Source organism: Castor canadensis, chromosome 8 (genome assembly GCF_047511655.1).
Source record: "Castor canadensis chromosome 8, mCasCan1.hap1v2, whole genome shotgun sequence".
Lineage (NCBI taxonomy): Eukaryota > Metazoa > Chordata > Mammalia > Rodentia > Castoridae > Castor > Castor canadensis.
The window spans coordinates 19,829,740-19,844,047 of NC_133393.1; the positions used below are offsets into that span (position 1 = coordinate 19,829,740).

The window sequence follows — 14,308 nt, forward strand, 5'->3', positions numbered from 1 at the left end:
GTCATTGCTCCCAGCCAGAATTTTAAAATAGTGACAGCAAAGCATTAAACCAAGTGTGAGACCCTTCTAAGTCCAGGTCTGTGTGATTGCACAGGTCAGACACTTTTGAAGCCAATTCTGGCAGCCTGTGACCTGAATTAGAGAGCTAGCCAAAGCGCAATTGGGATGGAAGTCATAGGGTTTTTTTTGTTTGTTTTGTCTTCTTTTGAAACCTCATCTCAGAAGAGGCATTCCATTATTTTTGTTGTACCCTAGCAAGTTCCTAGGTCTGTGCCACACTGCAGGCATGAATACCAGGTAACCAAAATGGGTCATCTTTGAGACCTCCTGTCACAACAACCATTTAGGGGATAATCAGGGATATTTGAAAATTGAGTGGATGATGATGGTGTTGACATTGAGTCATCATTCAGGGACACACACTGAGATATATGCAGATGTGATGATGGAGGGTGGAGCGGAGTGGGGCACAGAGGGGACATGGGTGACCGTTGTTAAGACGGAGGGTGAGCACGAAGCAGTTCATTATATGCACTCTACTTTGAATGTGCTTGACGTTTCCCAGTGAGAAGCCTTGCTTGTGTAAGGCAATAAACCAGTTCACCGGAGTCATAACTAAATTTGGATGAGTGTATTGCTAGGATGTAAGTTGGAGGATGGCCCTCAAGGCAGGAAGAATGGGCTTGAAACTCCAAAAGGATGGCACCCTATATTTAATCCATTTGCTTAAGAATTTCCAAATTCATATGGTGCATCTTAGAAAAGAAATGTGTTGAAGAAATCCTCAGAAGAGATTGTAGTCGTTGGCATATGGAAGACACAAAAGAGAAAAAGAAAAACCGTATGTCAACTCAGAGGCAAGTCAGTGAGTCTTGCCTTGTTCCTTACCTCTGTCTTCAGTCTCCTACCAGATTAGGGATGAGGATGGGGCTGCTTATGAGATGTTGGAATCAGGAATCTTATTCTTTCCCTTGTTCAGCATTATGACCTTCAGTGAAAGGCATTTCAGACTATGAGAAAGAACCAAGATGTAAAAAAAAGCACACGGTAAAATAGCAAGAGAAGGCCAGGCATGGTGGTACATCCCTATAATCCCAGCTAATCAGGAGGTAGAAGAAGGAGGTTTACAAGTTTGAAGCCACCCTAGTGGGACCTGCCCCCAAAACAAAATATAAGCCTGGCACTAGTGGCTCACATCTATAATCCTAGATACTTGGGAGGCTGAGATCAGAAGGATCCCAGTTCCAGGTCAGCCTAGGGGAAAAAACAAACAAACAAACTTGTGAGACCCCCATCTCAAAGGAAAAAAGCCAGGCATGGCAGCAGACACCTGTCATTCCCAGCAATAGCAGGCAGTGTAAAATAGGGGGATTGTGGTCCAGGTCAGCCTGGGCAAAAAGAAAGGCCCTATCTCCGAAATAACCATAGCAAAAAGAGCTAGCTGGAGGTGTGGCTCACATGGTAGAGTGAGTGCCTAGCATATTCAGAGGCTCTGAGTTCAGACTCAGCACACACACACACACACACACACACACACACACACACACACACACACACACGGAGGGAGTGGAGGGGGAAGAAACCAGGAAGTAAAGTAGATGATAAAAGGTACTAATTAAGAGCTGTATGTCAGGGATATAATTACCACCCTCAGGCAGCTGTATGCATTGACCATTTTTTTTCTAAATATTCTTTACAGTTTTTGCTTAAGGTGACTTAGAAAAGCTGAGCTACCTTTCCTGAGGTGACCTGTCTTTCTCTGCAGGCCTGACTCTGAGCTTGCTGACAAGGCAACTGATCCCTCCTCTCAATGTCACTTATGCGGCCTTCTGTTCCTCAGTGATTTACGTCATTTTTGGATCATGCCATCAAATGTCCATTGGTGAGTTCAGTCCTGGCACCACAGGAGGTCGGTGAAGTCTCTGCCTCAGTCATTCACTCACTGCTAAGGAACCCGGGTCAGTCAGCTTTCTGTCACTGTGACAAATCCACTTAAAGGTCTATTTTGGCTGGTAGTTCTGGAGGTTCCAGTCCATGGTCATTGGATCCACCGTTTCTAGGCCTGTAGCGAGGCAGAACATCAAGGGAGCCAGGAAGGAGAGAAAGACAGACGGAGAGAGACACAAGGAGGGAGAAAAAGGAATCAGGGACAAGACATGCCCTTGAGGGGCACAACTCAATTACCTACTTCTAATTAGGCCACACCTCGTAATGCTTCCACCACTCCAGTAGCACCGCCAGCTGGAGACATTGAAGATCTGACCCTGACAGAACCTGACGTAAAACCATCTTTAAGATACGAAGGACAAAGAAGAACATTCTACCTTCTTGGCTACTGATAAGATTACAGAGATAAATATTTGTTCTGTCGTGTCATTGTTAATGTCACCACCAGAAAAATAGGGCAGAAAGATGTTTGTCAGGGAATTAAAGAGCACAGGTACCTTCCTGGGTGAAATTTCTACATGTTGGAGCCAATCTGCTCTCAACCCAGAAAACCCAGAAATGATTTTTCTCCAATACTCCTTCATCATTTGAACCTATAATTACCAAACTCCATGGACTAACTTATAATACAGCTTGTCAGCTTATTAATTTATAATGAGAAAATGCTGTCCAGTGGTAATCACAACACTTAAGTCTATGGATAAGCAGTTCCTTCCCTGAGTCAAAAGTCCATCTACTAATTTTTTTTCCCCCGTTGGCACTGGAGTTTTGAACTTAGGGCCTTATACTTGCTAGGCAGGCAGTCTTGCAGCTTGAGCTACTCTGTCAACCCTTTTCTGTGATGGGTTTTTTCGAGATAGGGTCTCTCACACTATTTGCTTGGGCTGGGTTTGAACCTCGATCCTCCTGCTCTCTGCCTCTTGAGTAGTGAGGATTATACGCGGGAGCTACCAGTCCCTGGCTATCTACTAATTTAAAAGTAGAATGGTGACCACAGGGAGCAGCAGAGTTAAAGGTCATGTCAGGCCATCAGTGCGCTTACATAATCTTGATGAAACTGCACAGAAGTCAAATCGTAAAATGTCCCAATAGTCCCTCGCCGGCTGCCTCTTCCTGGGCTTCCCCACACAAAGCATTTTCATGCAGGCACTCTTTCTCCAGGTGTGTTGCATACTCAGTCTGGTCACTGTCCCACGTTCTAGATGTACCTCGTTACTCTGCCTTTTTTTTTAAGGACAATACTGTGTACGTTACTCAAAAACACCGTGTGTCGATTTTGCATTCGAACACCAAGAGAATGGCTTTATTCCCATGTTCCTAAGTTTCGGGGCCTCACAGTCAGGCTCGAATGCTGCTAGAGCCCTGTTTCTCATAAGCAGCTTTAAAGGTAAATTTGCTTTTGTTCCTATTTGTGTACATGTCAGCATGAGGAGTCAATGAAGTACCTTTTTTTTTTTTTTTAATTTATGTTCCTTTTTTTTCTTTCTGTTTTTCTAGTGGTATGGAGTTTGAACTCAAGGTCTCACACCTGCTAGGCAGGTGCTCTTCACTTGAGCCCCTCCCCCAGCCATGTTTTATGCTGGGTATTTGCAAGATAGGGTCTCGGGAACTATTTGCCTGGGCTGGCTTTGAACCTCAATCCTCCTGATCTCTGCCTTCCGAGCGGCTAGGATTATAGGCGTGAGGCAGCATGCCCGGTTCACCATCATCTTCTTGTTAACTTTGGCTAAGTGTGGGCACAGTGGCTGAGTCTGATAGCCCTTTCCAGTCAGTTTCTCTTTGACTCCCACACATCCATGGCAGGATGTCCACATGCCATGGTGCACAGGCTAACACCTAAACTCAATATGTGGAGTCACAGTCCCCTTCCCTGCTTTCTTTCCTCTGGCTGCTATTCAGTAAGACAAGTTCTTCAGATCAAAGACGACATCAAATCAGACAACGCTTTGCTTTTGTCAGTATCTATCAGTTTGTCTAGACCCTGAAACCTCCCTTTCTGCCTGACTTTCTTCCACAGGTCCCTTCTTCCTTGTGAGTGCTCTGATGATCAACGTCCTAAAGGAGAGGCCATTCAACAGTGGTCACCTGATCCTAGGAACTTTTCTCAAGGATGACTTTTCTGCTCCCTCCTTCTTTGTCAACTACAACAGATCCTTAAGCACCGTGGCAACCACAACTCTTCTGACTGGGATTATCCAGGTAGGATCTGAGCCTCTGAACCCCTGAAAAAGAATTAAACGAAGGGGCCGTAAGTGGACCTCTTCCTTTAATTACTTCTGTGATCCATTGGGACATTCCTGGAACATCAGAGATTTATTTTGGGAGAACGTGCTGGGAGTATGCACGGGCTGTCTCCGCAGAGATGAAATGTCTCCCTCCTCAGGAATCACCCGCCGCCCATTCAGAATAAGATGGTGAACTTTTCTCTAAAAGAGAGATAGATGGGTCCTGGGACCCAGAGCTCCACTCCTGTGTTTACCTGTTGAAATTTATACTCTTTCAATATAGAATAGTGCTCTGTATTTGGGGTAAATAGTCATTAGAGTCAGACCTGGAATCCCTTTTCTCAATGACAAGGGAACAATAGTGTGAATGACTCATTAAAATCTCAAACTGTATTTTGGCAAAGTCTAATTTCCTGAATTGGAACTCAGGTCACATCTCCCAGCTTTATTTCTCTTTCTTCTCAACTAACCCACTCTCTAGCATCTCCCTGGGGCTGAGAAGGATTTATTGGGAGTTTACAAAGGCAGGCTACCACAGTGGGCAGCTTAAGTCCTGACACTCATGAGCTGTGTGAGCTTTGGGATATTATTTTACCTCTGTGGGCCTCAGTTTCCTTATGTATAAGATGGGAATAATATTTGTTTTGCAAGGTTCTTGTGAGGATTAAGTGAGAAAATGCCAGAGCCTATGCATAGGCTTTAACATCAAGGAGTTAGAATCACAAGGCACAGTAGTGCATGCGTCTGGTCCCAGGAGCTAGGGATGAAACCTGAGTTTTAGGCACACCAGGTCCAAACTCCTGAGATTCCACATCCTCACCCCATTATCATCTCCCAAACAAAGAGATAATAATGGTGAAAGGTTGAGAAAGAAGATTTATTATGGCTAGGACATGCTGAGGGAAGAGCCATCTTCAGCCATCCTCAAGGCACAGACATGAGTTTTGCCTTTAAATAGCCAAAGAACTGGGGACAAGGGGAGAGAGGTATGAGTAATTATTAAGCAGCCCTGGTCACAGGTGTGTTCTGGTGGGTGACAACCTCAGTCCTTGCTTTGGGAGGGGTTCTGGAGTTGTTAGTGCTGTCATCACTGGTCAGGATAAAAAGTCACTGCTGCCTGACTGGTGGGCTTTCCAGCAGATCTCTGCTGTTTCTTTCCTTGAGGGCAGTTTTTTCCATCCCTGCTTGTAACACCTTATCCATAAATCCTGTCTTTCTTGATTCCAAGGTGGCTGCAAGGTAAATGATTAGAACAAAGAACATAGATACAAAATGGAGACAGGAATGCCAAGATTTTCCTCCCACTTTTCGTTAATTCCTGGGCCCAAGTAAGGAGTCAGTGGTTTTCAACAAAAGCAGTTGGCTTTTTCTTTTCTTTTCTTTCTTTTTTTTTTTTTTTCCTGTGGGACTTGGGTTTGAACTCAGGGTTTTGTGCTTACAAAGCAGGCATTTTACTGCTTGAGACATACATCCAGTCCATTTTCCTCTGGTGATTTTTTGGAGATGGGGTCTTGGGAACTATTTGCCTGGGCTGGCCTTGAACTGTAATCCTCCCAGTGTTAGCCTTCCAAGTAGCTAGGATTACAGGTGTGAGTCACCGGCGCAGAAGCAGTTATTAAGCACCTATTACAGAGAGACTGAGACAGGAGGATTACTTGAGCACAGGATTTCCAGGCCAGCCTGGGTAGCATAGAGAGACTGTAAAAACAAACAAATAAGTAAATAAATAAATAAGAGGACAGAGTCAAAGTACTTAAAGGAATGCTAGCTATGTACTCCCCAAATTTGTAGATACAAGCCTCCAGACTTAAGAGGCTAAGAAAACTTTAAACAGAAAAACCCATGCTGAAATAAAATATAGTCAAACTTTTGAAATTAAAGGCAAAGGTTAAAAAAAAAAAGAGTTTGAAAACAGGAAGAGAAATAGCATTTTACCTATGGGGGAAGTTGATTCAAACAATAGCAAATTTCTTGTCAGAAAGAAAAGAACTGTCAGTGCAAACTCCTATGCCGGGTGAAAATACCTTTCAGGCATGCAGAGGGAATTGAGATGAAGAAAACAGGGACTTCCCCACCAGCAGATTGACACTAGAAGAACAACTAAAGGAAAGGAATGATAAAAGACTGAGAACTTGGGGGAAGAAAGAAGGAAGAGTGGAAAGGGTAAAAACATGGCTAAATACGAAGGACTTGCCTTGTGCTCTTGGGTTTTTGAAACTGACAATTGAGGCAAAATTATAACTGTCTGATGTGTTCCAAAATCAATATAGAGGAAATATTTAAAACAATTCTAGTAGAAACAGACAGGAAGGGAGGTAGGGCTTCTTTGCTTCACTCAAACCAGTAAAATGTCAACACCATAGACTGCATATGTAATATACACGTGTAATGTCATTCCTGAGCAGCCACTAAAAAGCTGCACAAAGAGTTATATTCAAAAATATTATAAATAAGTCAAAGTGAATTCTAAAAAATATTTTTTAAGGAGCCCACAGGCGTCAGAAAAAAAAAAAGGTGATGGAAAAATAGAAAATAAAAAGAAAAATAGCAGACTTGAGCCAAACTTATCATTACATTAAAGATAGAGATTGGATTTTTTTAAATTACTGTTTATAAGAAACTAACATCAAAACAATGATAGAGGCAGATCGAAAGTAAACGAATGGAAAAATATGTCACGCAAACAGTCAAATGAAAGTAGGAATGACTACCATAATAGGCTTCAGAAAACATCATCAGAGGCAGTGACGAAAGGGTCAGTCTACCTTCTCACTATGTGAAGAAATGGGGTGTGCTAATGAACTCGATGGTGCTAATCATTTTACAACATATATGTATATCAAATCATGTTGTACACTTAAAATATACGCAGTTTTATTTGTTGATTATAACTCAAGTTGAAAAATACCTGGAAGACATAGCAATCCTAAGTATGTATGCACCAAACAATAGAGCTACAAAATATGTGAAGAAAGCTGGTAGCACTGAAAGGAGAAATAGTCAAATCCGCAATTAGAGCTGGAGACTTCACTCCTCTCTCAAGAACAGAAAACTAGACAGAACATCAGCAGGCAATAAAAGAATCCGACAATACCATAAACCAGCAGAACTAAAGAGACATTTGTAAAACGCTCCATCAGTAACCGCAGAACAGACATTCTTCTCAATGACCCACAGACACCCCAGGATACCAATACCTGGGCCCTAAAACAAAGCTTCATAAACTTAAAAGAATTTAAATTAAAAAGAATATTATCTGGCCACAGCAGAATCAAACTAGAACTTAATAACTAAATGTTAACAGGAAAATCTCCAAGTAGTTGGACAGTGAACAGCATACTTCTAAATAATCCATGAGTCAGAGAGGAAGTCTCAAGAGAAATTTTAAAAATACATTGAAGTAGATGAAAAATTTTTATCAAAATTTGTGGGACACAGCTACGGCAGTGCTGGAAGGGGGAATAAAATGCATACAGTAAAATAAAAGAAAACTCTTGACTTCATAATCTAAGCTCCAACTCCAGATCCTAGAAAAAGAAGAACAAATTAAACCAAAAATAAACAGAAGGAAAAAGATAAGACTACAAATCAGTGAAATTAAAAATAAGAGAGTTTAGTCTGGGCCCAGAGGCTGTAATCTCAACTAGTCAGGAGGTGTTTTTCAAAATTTATTTTAAAAACATTTTGATTAGCATAGTTGTACATGGGGTTTCATTGTGACATTTCCATATGTGTTTACAATGTAACTTGGTTACATTCACCCCCTCCATCATTCTCATCCCCTCCCTTCTTCTTAAAACAATTGCAACAGGTCTCATTGTTTTATTTTTATATGAGTATAAAAATTTCATCTCTATTCGCCCTTCTTTGCTCTCTCCATTCACTCTCCCCCTCCCCAGTATCTGTCCCCAAACAGGACCTGTTTGTGTCCTAATCTTAAACTATACAAAATAATATTCACGAATGTGAATTCGGTGGCAAAAGAACCAGTGTCATAAAAGAATCATCTTTAGTTTGACTGGAAGTTTCTGGAAAAGAAACAACTATCTCCTGAGCGCCCCCCGCCCCCACCGCTGTTTCATTCATTATTTCAATATTTAGTGCAGGCCAACCCTGACAGATAACACCGGCTGTCTAGAGTATGATGCTGACACAGAATGCAATGCCACCTCACAGAGGGCAGAGGAGAGCTCTTTGGTGCTGGCAGGTACTTGTCGTTTATGATGTAGAAGAAAGGACGGCAGGAAGCATAAGTGATTAGTATTTCTGTCCTCACTGTTTTCAGACTCAAGTGAGGTGTTTTTCACGTGGTATGTAATGTAATCCAGACAAAACCCTGTCGGTAGTATTATTTACATCTCAGAGGAGAAACTGAGGCTCAGGGAGTTAGTGAACTCATCCACACTCACACAGCCTGGAGCAAAAGCCCCAAGATTGAACCAGGTCTTTGACCCCAGAATCCATGCTCTCACCACATCTCTTTGAAGGGGAGAACTTTAGGTGAGCTCTTGAAAGAGGTGATGGGCGTGGATTGGCAGAGTGGCAGGAGAGAGGGGCTTGTGTGTCAGCACAGAAGTGGCACTCAGCCAGCACCACAGACCACGGGAAGCAGAAGGGCCTGACTTGACTGTGCACAGTAAGACACTAGGGGAGACACGGCATGGCAGGTTGAAAGCTTTGAACAAAATCATTTAAAATGAAAGGATCTGTTATTCCAAGTCTGTTTTTGGAGAGCTTCTAGAGCAGTAGAGGATGAAGTGTAGCCTTCTAGACTTCCTTTTTGGTCTTTCCCCTTCTTGGTCTTTGCTGCCCCGTATCAGTTTTTTGTTTTGTTTGTTTGAGACAAGGGCTTGCTATGTGACCCAAGCTGGTCTCGAACTCCTGATTCTCCTGCCTCAACCTCCTGAATGCTGGAATTACATATGTGTGCTGTGATGCTAGGCTCTGTGCCAGTTTTGTTAACCTGTCCCTTTATGGAGATTGGGGACTCACCCTCTATCTACCGATTTTCTAATTGTATTTTTTATTATAAAAGTGGACATTTATATTGTAAAAATGTCTCAAAGAGTAAAAACGTGTATAAATTAGAAAATGTTAATAGTTTGGTGTATCTAATTTTGTTACATATGTATATGTATATGTAACAACCTGTATTTAAAATACAGGTCGAGTATCCCTGATCTGAAATGCTTGAGTCCAGAAGTGTTTAGGATTCTGGATTTTGCAATATTTGCATATACATAATGAGATTATCTTCAGAATTGAATTTAAGTCTAAACACAAAATTCATTTGTTCTATATACACCTTATTTGCATAGACTGAAGATAATTTTATAACTATTTTGCACTTTGACTGCAATGAAGTCAGGTGTAGGATCACATTGGCCCACTACAAATGTTGGATTTTGGAGCATTTTGACTTTCAGATTTTCAGGTTAGGAATGCTTAACCTGTATTATATTTACTGATGTATTCAGCATTGTATGAATTCTATATGATTTTATAGAGGTTATACTAATTTTATGTGACTTTATAGGATTCATATAATCCTAGAAACATCAATAAATCCATTTTAATCATTCCGAGTAAAGACAATAGTCAAAGGACCAGAGGTTTGAGCTGGATCCCCAGTTTTGTCTTTTTCTCTGGGCAAAGCTGCCTTCCTCAAGGGCTTTCAGGTCTCTAAGAGCAAAGGCTCCTCCCTTCTGATCACCCTGTCACTGCTTCCTCCATGTCAGCCTGGAGGGCAGTAAATTCTCAGGCACTGACCTAAGAGCTGACACTGTCCAGGAGCAAAGAAGCAAACAGGGTGGTCTCATTGTTGTTGGAGCTTCTGAGTTGAACATGCAAGGACCCATCCCATCTCAGCTATTTCAGTTCATTGGGGAAACTGAGTCAAAAGAGCTCCCAAAGAGGCCTTCCTTACTTTTTTCTGGAAACTTCCTCCTTTCTGAGCAGGTGCAGGGCCCTTGGAGAGCCCCATTGGTGCTGTCACCAGAGGAAGGGAGAAGACAAGGAGGTCCCCTCCACAAATCAGAGAAAGTTAAGATCCACCATGAAAAGCATTTCAAGGGATCTCAGAAAAAGGAGAATCTCAAAAGGCAGAAGCTTAGCAAGGATTTATTTTAGCAAAACAGGATAAAGAAGGAAAGGGGGTGAGAGAGAGAGACAAAGAAAGAAGAAGAATGAAGACTCAAAATGGGTTTTTCTTATCTGGGGTTTTTGTACTTCTCCAGTTAGGGAATGCTGGGGAGTTACATGTGGTCAAATCTTGTACCAACCCCTAATCACTGGAGTCAGTGTGTTCTGGGGCATGTCTGTTACCTAAAACATGGCCAGTGGGTGCTGTTTATTATTCAGAACCATAGAGTTGTGTCTAGGCTGACCCAAAGCACAGGGACAAGAACCAGGTGGGTTCCATGCTTCCCCTTGCCAGGCATGCCCTCCACTCTTCTGTATCTCCCCATCCAGAGGGGGAGGTAGAGGCAGGTAGCCCCTCCGTTTCTCTGTTCTTGCGGTGGGAGCTTATTGCTCTGGGTTTTCAGCCTTTACTTCCTGGCTTTAACTTGAGGCTGGCCCTTTTAATGTTTATTACTTGTAATTTCCCTGTCAGCTCATCTATCTATCCTACCTCAGTGCTGAAACTGCAGTTTTAGGCCCCAGGCTCAAACTTCAGGGGTTTCACGTGTGGGGTCCAGCCACTTGCCCCAATATGCCAAATAAAGAGGTAAGGCAGAAAAAGGAGGTTAATTCTGTGACCCATATGCTACAGAAAGACGCAAAACAGCTGCTTCTGCCCATCTTTGGGGTACAGATGTGAGCTGAAGGTTTACACAAAGCAAGCACTGGGGGCAGAAGAGAAGGTGGATGTCAGGATTAAACAGTCCCAAGTCACAGTGTGGCCAGGTTGAACATTATCTCAGTCCTGGTTTGGGGACAGGCTCAGAGAAGCTGTCATTGCTGTCATCACTTGAAGACAGCGGTCTGGATAAGCAGGTCATTGCTGCCTGACGGTGGTCTGCCCCACAGAGGCTCTGCTGTCCCTTTCCTGGGGGGGGCAGTGTCCTCTTTGTAAAGATGCTATTGACCAGGCCTGTCCCGCCTGGATTGCAAGGTGAATGGCTTAGAGCAGAGAGGACACGAAATGGAGGCAGATCCCTGCACGCTTGTCTCTGCTTTTACAAAGCAGTTTCTGAGTCCCTGCGGCGGTTTGATGGCACCCGCGCTTTGCGTCCCCGCAGCTGTTCATGGGGATGCTGGGGGTGGGCTTCGTAGCCACCTACCTCCCGGAGGCCGCCGTCCGCGCCTACCTGGCCGCAGCCGCTCTGCACATCATGCTGTCGCAGCTGACCTGCATCTTCGGGGTCGTGATTAGCTTCCACGCAGGTCCCATCGCCTTCTTCTATGTGAGTAATCAGCGCGGCGCATGCCCAGTCGCAGCGTCTCGCCCCTGGCCTCCAAAGCCAAGTGGACCGCGCGGAGGGCTCTGCCATTCCCCAGAGATGCAGACGACAGGCACCTCTGTCCAGGGGCTCTCAGAAATAACTTCATCTTTTGTAGACTTAGGGTCTTTGTCCAAGCCAAGTGGAGCATGCGCTCAGTCACAAGAACCATTTCAGCCGAGCCTTGTAAACTAACAAGCTGGACGTTAAAATTTGGTCTTGAAGTTACTGTTCCCAGCATCATTTTCCCCTTTATGTGCCTCATAGCAGATAGGTATTCTGAAACATGTAAAGAATTAAAAAAAAAAAAAAAAAGCTGAAGAGCTCCTGAGGGCAAAAATGAAAAAGAAGCCCAGTTGAAGAACAGATATGGAGCTGGGCATGTGGTTCACACCTGTAATCCTAGCTACTCAGGAGGCAGAGATCAGGAGGATCAAGGTTTGAAGCCAGTCCAGGGAAATAGTTTGCAAGACCCTATCTCAAAAACATCCTTCACAAAAAATGGCTAGTGGAGTGGCTGAAGGTGTAGGCACAGAGTTCAAAACCCAGTGTTGCAAAAAAGAACAGAATTGGTCTGAGAAAATTAGTAGTGAGCAGGCTGATAGATAAAACTCCTAGGGGCTTTGTGTTACACTGAAACATATAAAGCATATTTTCTTCTTATTGGACATTTTAATATCTCTTTTTCAACTTCAAAAAAAAAAACCTATCAGGCCCACATGCCTACTCTCCCTTTTTTTTTTTTTTTTTTTTTTTGGATTTTTTTGTAGTACTGGAGTTTGAACTCAGGACCTTGCACCTGCTGGGCAAAAGCCACTAGAGCACTCCCAGCCCATTTTGCTTTAGTTATTTTTTGAATCGGGTCTTGCATTTATGCCCTAGTTGATCTGGACCACCTCCTACTTAACGCTGGGATGACAGGCACACACCCAGCCTTTACTGGTTGAAATGGGGTCTTGCAAACTTTTTGCCTGGGCTGGCAACCTTCCTGATTTCTATACTCATCCCCCCAGTAGCTGAGATTACAGGTGTGAGCCACTGTGCCTTGTCCTCACAGTTCTAGTAATGTTCATGAAAACCTTAGCAACTCTGCCTAGGGACTTCTTATTTAATTAATCTAGATAGACTTTAAAAGACTTCTTTTTAAACCAATCTTGTCTAGGTTTAGGCAGTTTTAAGCCTCGTATTTTTTCTTCCAGAACATAATTAACTACTGCATAGGTCTCCCGAGAACAAACTCCACCAGCATCCTGCTGTTTCTAACTGCTGTGGTCGCCCTAAGGATCAACAAGTGCATCCGAATCTCCTTCAACCGCTACCCCATCGAGTTCCCCATGGAGCTGTTCCTGGTATGCATTTCCATGCCCCCATTTCACGGTCCTGATCATTGTAAATATCTACTTTTAAAAATTAAATTAAAAAGCAGCCAGGAGCCGGTGGCTCACACCTGTAATCCTAGCTACTCGGGAGGCAGAAATCAGGAGGATCAAGGTTTGAGGCCAGCCCAGGAAATAGTTTGAGAGACCCTATTCTAGAAAAAAATCCAACACACACACAAAAAAAAAGGGTTGATGGAGAGGCCCAAGTGGTAAAGCACCTGCCTAGCAAGTGTGAGATCCTGAGTTCAAACCCCAGTACCACCAAAAAAACAACAAAAAATTTTTAAAGCAAAAAGCAAGTAACCTAGGAAGGCAAAGGTTAATAGGAGAGTGTAAAAATAAGAACACTTAAAAAACTTATGTTGAATTGTGTCAAAGCTGAATTGAATAAATGAATGCTGTTGTTCATAAATGACTTTCTTTTTTTAATCTTTTTACTCAGGGATGGTCGACAAAAGTTGTATATATGTACTGCATGCAGTGTGAGTTTTGGTGTACCATAATCAATCTTATCTTTTTTTAGGGGGAAGGGTGAGACAGTGTCTCTTTCTGTTGCCTAAACTGGCCTCAAGCCCTTGAACCCTCCTACCTCTGCCTCCCACGTGCTGAGATTACAGACACGCCCACCAGGCCCAGCTAGTATGGTTGTGTGTGTGAGAGAACATTTATGATCCGCTGTCTTGCCCTTCCCTGGTGGCTCACTGTTAGTCATGTCTGACCCATGTCACTAGTTAAGTAGCAGTTAAGGGCTCACTGCTGTCAAATGACAATTCGCAAATAACATTTCTCTTTTGCAGTTATAATGAATTATTGCTACAGTGATAAGGACATTTTCATAACTAGCTCAGGTCTTCAGCTCAGCACTGTGGAGCTTATGGGTGTTCATGCAAATTATTGTTCCCTTAAGCAGTGTTACCCATGTGCCCCTGCATTTCCCAGAAGCCTTCGCACGGGCCTTTTTCTGCTAATCACAGCAAGCCACCTACTGTCATGCTCAGCGTCTGGCTGAGCTCCTGGAGTAGGTTCTGGGAAAGACTTATGCTTTGGGAAGGAAACGGTGATAAAGCAATTCTGTAACTCATATTTTAAAACTCAGCATTGAAGTCTCTTGTCTCTGGCTTATTTTAGGTTTTTTTTTGGCAGTACTGGGATTTGAACAGGGCCTCATGCTTGCTAGGCAGGTGCTCTTCCACTTAAACCACTCCGCCAGCCCTTGTTTTGTGTTGGGTATTTTTGAAATAGGGTCTTACAAACTATTTGCCCAGGCTGGCCTTGAACCTTGATCCTGCTGATCTCTGCTTCCTGAGTAGCTAGG

At 43.2% G+C, this 14,308-nt stretch overlaps 1 protein-coding gene across 5 annotated transcripts in view; it reads left to right on the forward strand.

Moving 5' to 3' along the window:
* Positions 1-14,308, forward strand: part of Slc26a8 (solute carrier family 26 member 8) — a 64,763-nt gene that overhangs the window by 15,183 nt on the left and 35,272 nt on the right. For 4 of the 5 annotated variants that reach the window (XM_020168911.2, XM_074082340.1, XM_074082338.1 and 1 more), the window contains exons 4-7: positions 1,766-1,882; positions 3,965-4,146; positions 11,414-11,578; positions 12,814-12,963. In XM_020168911.2, the coding sequence (XP_020024500.2) occupies positions 1,766-1,882; positions 3,965-4,146; positions 11,414-11,578; positions 12,814-12,963 (614 nt within the window). The remainder of the gene's footprint in view (positions 1-1,765; positions 1,883-3,964; positions 4,147-11,413; positions 11,579-12,813; positions 12,964-14,308) is intronic. The other variant, XM_074082339.1, reaches the window with a different exon arrangement.